The 11,527-nt window shown below is 43.5% G+C and overlaps 1 protein-coding gene across 1 annotated transcript; it reads right to left on the reverse strand.

Annotated features, from left to right (window-relative positions):
• Positions 1-273: 273 nt before the first annotated feature.
• On the reverse strand, positions 274-5,870 carry SCP2D1 (SCP2 sterol binding domain containing 1). The gene has a single exon (XM_074406193.1). It carries the CDS (start codon positions 5,009-5,011, stop codon positions 4,544-4,546), a length of 468 nt encoding a protein of 155 aa, XP_074262294.1. The 5' UTR covers positions 5,012-5,870; the 3' UTR covers positions 274-4,543.
• Positions 5,871-11,527: the final 5,657 nt, after the last annotated feature.

An 11,527-nucleotide genomic window follows, 5' to 3' on the forward strand; every position in this document is an offset into this window, starting at 1 on the left:
ACTTCACCTCCTCAGGCTACAAAACAAAGGCAAAGGCGCTTCTGAAACAGGGCACTTTCTGATGAGTTCTTTAAGAAAAAAACCGTTCCTCAGCAGGAAATGATGTTCCAGAGCCTGCTGGACAAAAACATAGAAACAACTATAATCCATCTGCCCCTGAGTGAGCCACATGATCCCTCAACACAGCATGTTCCTCGGTTCCTCATGCCCCCCCACCCCACCCCCGTCTCTGTGGCCACTCCAGGACCCCCCACCAAGAGCCTGCGGGAACACCTCCCAGGGCCCCTTTCCAGCCCATTGCAGGGCTGCCTGAAGATCTCATCCTGGGTTTTGGGAGCCTCCAGCTGTTTCCAAGAGTTAGCTAAACATCAATTTAATTACACTGCTGGGCTATATAAATATTATGTTCCACAAAATGGCACCAAGCAGATATTTTTAGGAGGTCACAGATGTTTCTTGTGATTAGCCTAGTTACAGGTCTGGAAGAATTTTTTTTTTTTCCTTCAAAGAAAAGTCAATGAGGATTCCCAGCTGTCATTTAGAGGTGGTTCCCGACATGGTTAAGCACTGGCACTGGGCTGTGCATGTTCATAGCATACCTGTGAGACTTCCAGTCTCCTCTGCCCTGTGTCTGGCTGTCAGTTTCCCTCTGAAACCTAGCAAGTGGGGCCCAAAGTTCAGGATCATGGAGCGAGTCAGAGGCGCAGTGAACCAGATGCCAAATCCCAGCAAGGGCAGTTTCTCTACCTCTGGACTTGCCCTACCTTTTGATTTGTGCCACAAACATTTATAAAGCACCAACTGTGTGCAAGACAGCACACTGCAGCTGTCACTGCAAACTCTGATAAGACACTAATTAGTATTAAGGGACAAAATGAGACTCCTGTTCCCATAGGTATACAAGAGGGCTCACAACAATGCTAGGTAAAATCGCCCCTAACTGGAAACCATCGAATACTATGGAACACCACTCAGCAATAAAACAAACGAACAGTAACTGTGCACAACAGTGTGGACGAATCTCAGACACAGAATTCTGAGTGGAAGGCGCCAGACACAGCAGAGTGTCCATTGCCTGGTCCCATTTATATAAAGCACAAAAATAGGCAAAACTAAAGTCGATGGTGTTAGAGTCAAAATAGTGCTTATCCTGAAGGCAACAGTAACTAGAACGGCGTGCGAGGGAGGATTCCTGGGGTGCCAGTCATGCCCCATTTCTTGAGCCAGATGTTGTGTTGGTTACATGGGTATGTTTCATTTGGGAAGGTCTGTTGAGCTGCACACTTAGAATGTGTAGACTTCTTCCTATGTATGTTATTCTTCAATTTTAAAAATGCATTTTAAAAAATAAGTAAAAAGCCAGGTGTGGTGGCTCACAACAGCACTTTGGGAGACCAAGGCAAATGGATCACCTGAGGTCAGGAGTTCAAGCCCAGCCTTGTCAGCATGGCAAAACCTCATCTCTACTAAAAGTACAAATATTAGCCTGGCACAGTGGTGCACACCTGTAAGTCCTTTAGGAGGCTGAGGCAGGAGGAGGTGGCAGTGAGTCGAGATTGCCACTGCACTCCAGTCTGGGTGACAGAGCAAGACTCCATCTCAAAATAAAATAATTTAACAAAGTAAATAAAAGCAACTTGCCCAATAGGGCAAGATCCAGCCCCAGGCAGTCTGCTTCCACAGTCTGAGTTCTAACTGCCGTGTCCTGGGGCCCCTTCAAATGCAAGTGTGCTGCTGGAGGTAGCCAGAACTCAGCACTTGCTCTGATCCTTCTCTGGACCTCATCATCAGCATCTACTGCACCTGACTTCCAACTGCTGGAGGGCTTTTTCTCAAGCGCCTGGAGCCCACTCTGCTTGCATGAGAGGCAGAACAAAGAAGCCAGTGAATCAAAAACCCCTGTCCCAGGAGCAGCCCTGTATTAGGGTTCTCTCAGAGGAACTGAGATAGAACTTAGACAGAACTAATAGGAGATATATACATACTTATACACCTGTATTAGTATATATAAGTATTAGCCCTGTATTAGTCAGATGGCCACCTACTTGCTACATAATCATACGGCAGACAGAGTAAGAAAGGGGTCAGGGGCAGGATGAGAGAGAGAGAGAGAGAGAGAGAGAGAGAGAGAGAGAGAACAAGTGTTCTGATTTCTTCCTTTCATAAAGACACTGATACAGTTTGGTTCTGTGTCTTCAACCAAATCTCATGTCAAATTGGAATCCCCAGGTGGGGCCTTGGTGGGAGGCAATTGGATCATGGGAGTGACTCCTTCATGAATGGCTTAGCACCCTCCCCTTGGTGCTGTTCTTGTGAGGTAGTGCTCACAAGATCTGGCTGTTTTAAAGTGTGTGGAACCTCCCCAGCTCAACCCTCGCTCCTTCTCTGGCCATGTGAAGTGCTACTCCCCCTTTACCTTCTCCAGTGATTGTAAGTTTCCTGAGATCTCCTCAGAAGACAACCTGAGGCATCCACAGCTGCCCTGGGCAGTGGGCATGGCAGGAACAAGATGTAGATCACCCCTTTAATGTCGCAGGGGAGACAAGAAGCCAGGATGTGCACTAACTCCATGCCCAGCCCATTAGCAATGTCTAACCGCGGAGTAGAGCACTCTCAGGACAAATGGTCCTTTCCTTTCCCACAGAGAGGGTGATATTTTGTAAGCAACAAGTTCTCACTTTTTCTAATATGAAATGAAGGAAAGTCTCTGAACAGCCATCCAAATCAGTCAGGAGCTGGAACACTAGACCCAGATGAGGTGAGCCCCTCTTCAGGAACACAGCCACACAAAAGCCTTATTCTGAAGGGAGGGTGGCAGGTTCTTAAAAACAACCTAATTAGCTTGTACGACACATAGTAAACACAGTGCACAAGGTGAGGCTTTGACCTGGGAAAACATCACCACAATTAAGATAATGAATATACCTATCACCCCCAAGTTTCCTCATGACATCTGTCATAATCCCCCCATCCTTCCCCATTCCCCATGCTCGTGTCTCTTAGCAACCACTGATTTTTTTTCTGTCACTACAGTTTATATTTTCTAGTATTTAATACAAAGAGAACTGTATGGTATGTGGTCAGTCTTCTCTGGTTTCTTTCACTCAGCATAATTATTTTGCCATTTATCCACATTGTTGTTTGTGGGGATGCCAATCATTTCTTCCTTTTTATGGCTGAGTAATATTCCATGGTATGAGACAGCTCAAGTTGTTCACCCATTCACCTGTTGATGAACATGTGGCTTATTTCCACTTTAGGATTATTCTCAACACAGCTGCCATGAACATTCACCTGCATGTGAGTGCGTGTTTTATGCCTGTACATATGTTTTCTTTTCTCTTGACAAAATACCCAAGAACAGAATGGTGGGATCATTTGGTAGGCATGTGTTTGAGCATGGCAGTTGTGATAAAACTTTCCTCTAGGTTTCAGAGTGTTCACACTGTGTATGTTTAGCCCACAAGTTAAAGGTGCAAAGAAACTACATGTGAACCAAGAACACACACACACTCGCCCACAAGGAGGTTGCATCAGCTGCATCTGACTTCATCCTATCCTCCCAGACAACACTTGAAGAGAGCTTCTGGAAGGGAAATCTCCCATGCTGCCCTCTGATTTTGTATAACGTTCAATGCACAAGCTCCTGACAGCATGGATACTTTACAAACGGCTCACAGAGAGCTGTGGAATCTGTCTCTGGAAGATCTTTTAACTGATGGCAGCATCTCATTGGTCTAGAATAGAACAGTTATAGTCAATACTGAAAGCTTTGGCATGAAGTAAAGCACAGCAGGATTTCTCTAATGGTGGTGCCATCACCACCACCTGGGAACTTGTTAGAAACGTGCATTCTCCCCAGCCCAGATCTCCTAAGTAGAAGCTCTGAGATGGAGCCCAGTAATCCTGACTTTAACCAACCTTCCAGGTGATTCTGATGCATGCTCCAGCTAAAAACCACTGGCCTAGAACACCTCCCAAGCCCGTCAAGTTTCCTGGAATTGAAACCATCAGAAGTTATACTACACCAAGAGCACCATCCCTTCTATTGCCTGGGTTCCGCCCACAGACCTGTGGTGCCCAATTCCCCTAGTGCCCCAGAATCTCACAGTAAAGTTTCCTCATGGAACAAAGTAACCATGTGGAACGCATGCCTGCACAATGATGGTTACCACTTCTTTCCCCAAAATATCAAACTTTTTTAAAAAAGGAAAAATGTCTCAAGAACACAACCATTGGAGTATTTCATTCCAATGATCATAATCACCCATTTCTCTACATGTGGCTCTCACCCTGGCATATTAGGGCATAAATGGAGCTAAAAAAGAAAAAGACAAATATTTTAATTGATGCACTACAACACTTTTTACTGCTTCAGAACCCTCCCTGCAAATTTAGCCATCAGCAGAAAAGTCAATTAAACTCGAATAGGAAGAATTTGAGTAAAAATATTGGATACTTTTTACTTTAATCTTCAGATTAAGCATGATTTCCACTGGACATTATTATCGAAGAGAAGTTCTTCTTTGGTATTTTTGCATGCTTAAAATTTAGCCCAGTCTTTGAAAACCCTGTCCAGCTTCTGGCTAAGCAGAACCTTGCCACTCACTTTGAACTTGCCAGCAAGGAAAGCCTTCTGCGGGTTCAGTTTGCCCAAAACCATGTCCATAAAGACGGGCTCCGGGATTGTGAAGACAGTGTCTGCTGGGAGCCTGGCAGGTCCCAGATACATGTCCCCAGAGCCATTCTTCAGATCGATGGTCCACTGCAGAACTGTCTTCCCATCTTTGGTGATGTCCAGCTGAAAGACGGCATTGACTTTCTTGACCAAGGGAGCTCCCACTTCCTTGATGTGAAGCCTAATGTCCTCACACACCTGGAAGCTCTGGAGTTCTGACAGCTCTAGAGGTGGCATGGGAGGTTCTAGAACTGAACCCAGGACCTTGAACTGGCCCGCCGGAGGTCCATCCTCTGCTTTGATCTTGGGTTGATGGTTACTTCTCTTCCACATCTCCCTGTGCTAGTCCCCTAACCTTGCCATCTGATCTGTGAGCAGCTGTAACCAGATTAATACCCACAGTTCAGATTGTGACATCAAAGGTGAGTCCAAGTGGGGACTGAAGCGGGTGGGTGTGCTACAGTCTTATTGGCCAAACAAATGCCAACATGTGACATGAGGTAATGGCCCAGACAGGCCATTGTGAGGCAGATCCACACACACACACCTCCCAAACCAGTGAGGGATGTTGGTCCTGCACGCCCAAAAGACTGCACCCTGCCATGGGGATAAGAGAAACTGGCCCCAAAAGCTTCTTTAGTGACATGGGCTCTGTCTTTCCAATGCAGGCATCTCCTTGGTGGCAACCCTAAATGAGACAGCAGTTATTCTTGTTCCTCTAAAAGTGACTAACATGTAAATCACAGATCCTGGCCTGAATTTGGCTTTATCTGGCTGCTGGTAGAAAGGGAAATGCTTTTAGGCCAGAGTAACTGATGGGAGAAGGAATCAGCTACAGGGCCTGCATCAGAAGTTTTCCAGACCATAGTGAGACACAGAGAGAGAGAGAGTAAATGTCCCTAAGATCAGAAGATGCTGCCGGTCTCATCTGATAATTGCACACAGTAGTACAGCCCTTACTCTGGGTCAAGGCACAGAGTTCTAAGTAATACACATGTATTAACACATTTAACACTCATTACAACCCTCTATGATAGGTACTTTTTTCTGCTATTCTTTATTTATTTATTTATTATACTTTAAGTTCTGGGGTACACATGCAGGTCATGCAGGATTGTTACATACATATACACATGCCATGGTGGTCTGCTGCATCCATCCCCCCATCACCTACATTAGGTATTTCTCCTAATGTTATCCCTCCACAATCCCCCCACCCCCTACTGTCCCTCCCCTAGCTCCCCCACCCCCCAACAGGCCCTGGTGTGTGACGTTCCCCTCCCTGTGGCCATGAGTTCTCATTGTTCAACACCCACTTATGAGTGAGAACATGCAGTGTTTGGTTTTCTGTTCTTGTGTCAGTTTGCTGAGAATAGGTGTCACTCTGTTACCCTGGCTGGAGTACAGTCGCATGATCTCTGCTCCCTGCAGCCTCTGCCTCCTGGACTCAGTTGACCCTCCCACCTCAGCCTACCAAGTAGCTGGGACTACAGGCTTGCATCACACGTGGCTAATTTTTGTAAATTTTTTTGTATTTTTTTTTTTTTTGGTAGAGATAGGGCTTTACCGTGCTGCCCAGGCCAGTCTCAAACTCCTGGGCTAAAGTGATCCACCTGCCTCGGCCTCCCAGATAGGTACTCTATTTATCCCCATTTTACAGATAAGGAAATTGAGAGTAGAAATGAAGTGACTTGCCCGGTGTCACAGTAAGTAGTGTAGCCAGATTTAAAGAGAGGCAGAATGACTCCAAAGTCCATCTGTTTACTTCTTTATCTTTTATTTTGAAATGACTTTAGCCTTATAAAAAGTTTGCAAAAATAGCACCTATTTTACTTGCTCCCAGCTTTCCCAAATACTAACAACTCATATGACCACAGTACAGTGATCTAATCCGAGAAATTCACATTGGTTCACGATTACTAACTAATCTGCAGACCATACAAGACCATATTCATTTGATTTCATGCCTCCCTAGTGCCTTGCAGTGTGGGACAGCTCTTTGGCTTTATCTATCATTACCTTGGCATTTGAATACTGGCCAGTTATTCCTGAAAATATCCCTCATTTGGGGACTGCCTGATGCTTTCTCATAGTTAGGTGGAGGTTATGCATTTGGGACAGGAATACCACAGAGGTGACCTTGTGCTCTTCCCACTGCACCATAGCAGGGGTCCATGATGTTATATCCCATTTCTGTCCTTGATCACTTGGTTAAAGTGGTTTCCCAGGGTTCTGCACTGCAGAGTTGCTGTTTTCCCCTCTGTAATTAGTATCTTCTAGGGGAGGTGACTTGAGACGTTGCAAATGCCCTATTGTGTGTGCATCATCCTGGGGCCCATGCCTGCTGCATCCATCCATGGCCCATCCCTGCAGCAATCAGTGTGACGTAGGCCCAGCAGCGGTTTTCCATGCCCCTTACTCCCTTGAGATTTAATAATTAAAATTCTGCTCTAAGGAAAAGTGGCCTCTTCTCTCCCATTTCTTTACTTGTTCATTTATTTATTTGTCTCAGCATGGACTTGTAGGTATATGTTTATTCTGTGGGTCATAATCTATTATTATCAGTTTATTTTCTTGCTAAATTTTCCCAGATTTGGCCATAGGGAGCTTCACCAAGTTGGAGCCTGTATCCATTTCTACACCAAACTGATCTTTTATGTAAGTGAAGATCCATTATATGGAGTTGCTGGAAACCTTGTTCTTTCTGGGAATAATGCAGAAGAATGAAAAAGGCTTTGAAGTACATTTGCAATGATAGATGAGCTGGTGTTGTCAACATCGAGCAGTTAAACAAAGCCCAGTGTCTTCCAAAACCAAGTTCCTGCCATGAGGTCACCAGGTATGGATATCAGCATAGAGGTTTTAAAATGAGGAGGGCAGGAATTCCCAGCAAGTTCACTATAAGCAACCAACAGAGAAATGTGTCCCACCATCCCCTATCTCTTTTTCCTCAAGAGCAGCGTTGTCCCATCTAAATTATTCAGGCAGGTCCCCAACAGGGCTGTCATTCTCCTGCCTCAGTCTGTCAGAGGGGAACGCAGTTCCACAGCTCATATATAAGAAATCCAAAATGTGCCAGGACTCGAGGGAGTACTTCCCAACAACATTGTTTAGAATTGTCATCCAATAGAAATAATAAAAGTAGAGACCACGTCTAGTCGGTTTCATCATTTAAATTCTCAACAGATACTGCTGGCTTCTTATCTGCACCGTGGCAGCCTGCTTCTCCTACCTTGACTGCCACAGCATTGGCACTGGCATCTTGAAAACATGCACCTTCCAGAAAACAGTCAAAAAAGGCTGAGAATATCCAAGATCAGAACGCCTCTTCCGCAGCAGGGGATTCCAGTTCCTCATCAGCAACGAAACAAGGCTTGATGGAGAACGAGTGGGTTCCAATTACAGAAGCAGGCTTCAAAACGTGGATAATAAGAAACTTCTGTGAATTAAAAGAACTTGTTCTAACATAATCTAAAGAAACTAAGAACTTTGAAAAAAGGTTTGACGAAATGTTAACAAGAATACAAAATTTAGAGAGGAAAATAAGTGAATTGATGGAGCTGAAAAACACAATACGAGAACTACGTGAAGTATGCACAAGTTTTAACAGCCGAATTGATCAAGCAGAAGAAAGGATATCAGAAGTCGAAGACCAACTCAATGAAATAAAACAAGAAGACAAGATTAGAGAAAAAAGGATAAAAAGGAACGAGCAAAGTCTCCAAGAAATATGGGACTATGTGAAAAGACCTAATCTACACTTGATAGGTGTACCTGAATGTGACGAAAAGAATGAATCCAAGCTGGAAAATATGCTTCAGGATATTATTCAGGAAAATTTTCCCAACTTAGTAAGGCAGGATAATATTCAATTCCAGGTAATACAAAGAACACCACAGAGATATTCCTCAAGAAGAGCAACTCCAAGGCACATAACCGTCAGATTCACCAGGGTTGAAATGAAGGAGAAAATACTAAGGGCAGCCAGAGAGAAAGGTCAGGTTACCCACAAAGGGAAGCCTATCAGACTTACAGCAGATCTCTCAGCAGAAACCCTACAAGCCAGAAGAGAGTGGGGACCAATATTCAACATCCTTAAAGAAAAGAACTTTCAACCAAGAATTTCACATCCAGCCAAACTAAGCTTCATAAGTGAAGGAAAAATAAAGTTTTTTGTGAACAAGCAAGCACTCAGAGAATTCATCACCACCAGGCCTGCTCTACAAGAGCTTCTGAAAGAACCACTACACATAGAAAGGAACAAACAGTATCAGCCTTTTTTAAAAAATACCAAAAAGTAAAGAACATCAATACAATGAAGAATTTACATCAACTAATGGGCAAAATAGCCAGCTAATATTAAGGATATTCATTCAAGGATACACAAAGACTCAAAACAAGGGATGGAGAGAGACTTACCAACCAACCAGAGAGCAAAAATAAATAAAAAGCAGAAGTTACAATTTTTGCCTCTGATAAAATAGTATTTAAAGCAACAATGATCAAAAGAAGCAAAGAAGGACATTATATAATGATAAAAGAATCAATGCAACAACAAGAAGAGTTAAAGGTCCTAAATATATACACACCCAATACAGGAATACCCAGACATACAAGACTTATAAAGAGACTTAGACTCCCACACAATAATAGTGAGAGACTTCAACATTAATATTAGACAGAGCAATGAGACAGAAAATTAACAACGATATCCAGGACTTGAACTTAGATCTGGAACAAGTAAACGTAATTAACATTTATAGAACTCTCCACTTTACACAAAATATATACTCTTATCAGTACCACACCATATCAACTTAGAAGTTTAAACGAAATGTTGGTTAGCTCCTTGTTTGTTACTCTCTTCCCTCATTTTCTTTCATGTCTCCATTATTAATGATAATTTTAGGCATACCCATATTTAGACTGCATTCTAGCCCAGGCAACAAAACAATACCCCCATTCTCTCTCCCTTTTCCTCTCTCTTTCTTCCTCTACTTTATTCTTTTTCTTATTATTCTTTTTCTCTAAAAAAAAAAAAAAAAAAAAAAAAGTCCTTTAGAAGAATTTTCTGGAATAAATTTAGAGAAAATCAAAGTGTTTCCTAGGGGGTGCTTACCTACTCCTCGCCCCTCCCCCGCCTCCTTTTATTTGATTTGTGACTTAGGGTTAAATACAAAAAAAAAAAAAAAAAAAAGAAAACATGCACCACCTTCCAAGTGGACACAATCTTCCTCAGCTCCGTTGAGGAAGACCCCTTTGGCTACTGTTCACACCCAAGAACCTGGTCGCGGCAGATTTGCAACACTTGGTTGGTTGGTTGATTGGCTGGTTGTTCCACCATTTGGCTTAGTCTGTTTGTGTTGCTATAAAGGAACATCTGAGTCTGGGTAATTTATGAAGAAAAGAGGTTTATTTGGCTTATGATTCTGCAGGCTGTACAAGAAGCATCTGCTTCTGGTGAGGGCCTATGGCCCCTTCTATTCATGACAGAAGGCAAAGGGGACCAGTGTGTGCAGAGATCACATGGTGAAGCAAGGTCAGGGGAGGTGCCAGGGTGTTTCTAACTACCAGCTTTCTCGAGAATTAGCAGAGTAATAACTCACTCACCTCAACCCCCAAAAGGGAAGGCATTAATCTCTTTATGAGGTTACCCTCTCTTCATGAAGATCCATCTCCATGACAATTGCCTCTCATTAGGCCCCACCTCTAACACTGGGTATCAGATTTCAACAGATGTGGAGGAAACACACATTTCAACTACAGCATCATTCTATATGTATGCATTATGTATGGAGCCCACATACCTTTAAGTTCTAAGACAGTAACAGCAGCAACAGAAAACCCATTCAAAGGCAGTGGTGAACAATTTTTTTAATATTTGATATGGCTCCAGGGAATGGCATGTATTACTGTGGGTGAGACTCTTATCTAAGGAGAGTTTCATGTCTTACTCTAATGATACAAAGACTGTGAATAGATCAAATTATGGGTCTGAATCCAACACACCTGTAATAGGATATTCATTCATAAGTTTTCCACGGCTGCACTGTAAGTGGAACAAACTTCCCCATCCCTGTGAGGGTGGCTGTGTCCATGGGGTTTGCTTTAGCCAGTGGGATGTTATCAGACATGACATGAGCAGAGGCTTGAAATGTGCTTGCACATTTGGGCTTTCATGCTTCTGCTTCTGCTTCTGCCATGACCATGACAAGGTCATGCCCTGGGGAGCTGCTGGTTCAAGGAAGATGAGACACGTGTGGAGTTGACCTAGATCAGCCAAGCAGGAAATTACCATGTAGACCCATGAGAATAAATTCTGCTCATTTTAATCCTCTGAACTTTGGAGTGGTTTGTTACTCAGCATTACTGTGACACTAACTGACTGATGTAAAGTACAAAAAAAGTAATAGCTAGGCTTGCAAACCAGTTCTTATGGGCAAAGTCTTCAGTACGTAAACACTCCTAGCTATTTATGCAAGAGAAATATATGTCTACAGAAAGACATGTAATGAGTGTTTTCAGCATTACTCATTAAAGTAAAACACTAGAGATGATCCAAATTTTTTTTTTTTTTTTTGAGACAGGGTCTCACTCTGTCACCCAGGCTGGAGTGCAGTGGGACAATCTGGACTCACTGCAACTTCCACTCCCAGGTGATTCTCCTGCCTCAGCTACCCCAGTATCTGGGATTACAGGTGTGTGCCACCACGCCTGTCTAATTTTTTGTATTTTTAGTAGAGACGGGGTTTCACCATGTTGGACAGGCTGATCTTGAACTCCTGACCTCAGGTGATCCACCTGCCTTGGCCTCCCACAGTGTTGGGATTACAGGCGTGAGCCACCGTG

Source organism: Saimiri boliviensis, chromosome 9 (assembly GCF_048565385.1).
Source record: "Saimiri boliviensis isolate mSaiBol1 chromosome 9, mSaiBol1.pri, whole genome shotgun sequence".
Taxonomy (NCBI): Eukaryota; Metazoa; Chordata; class Mammalia; order Primates; family Cebidae; genus Saimiri; species Saimiri boliviensis.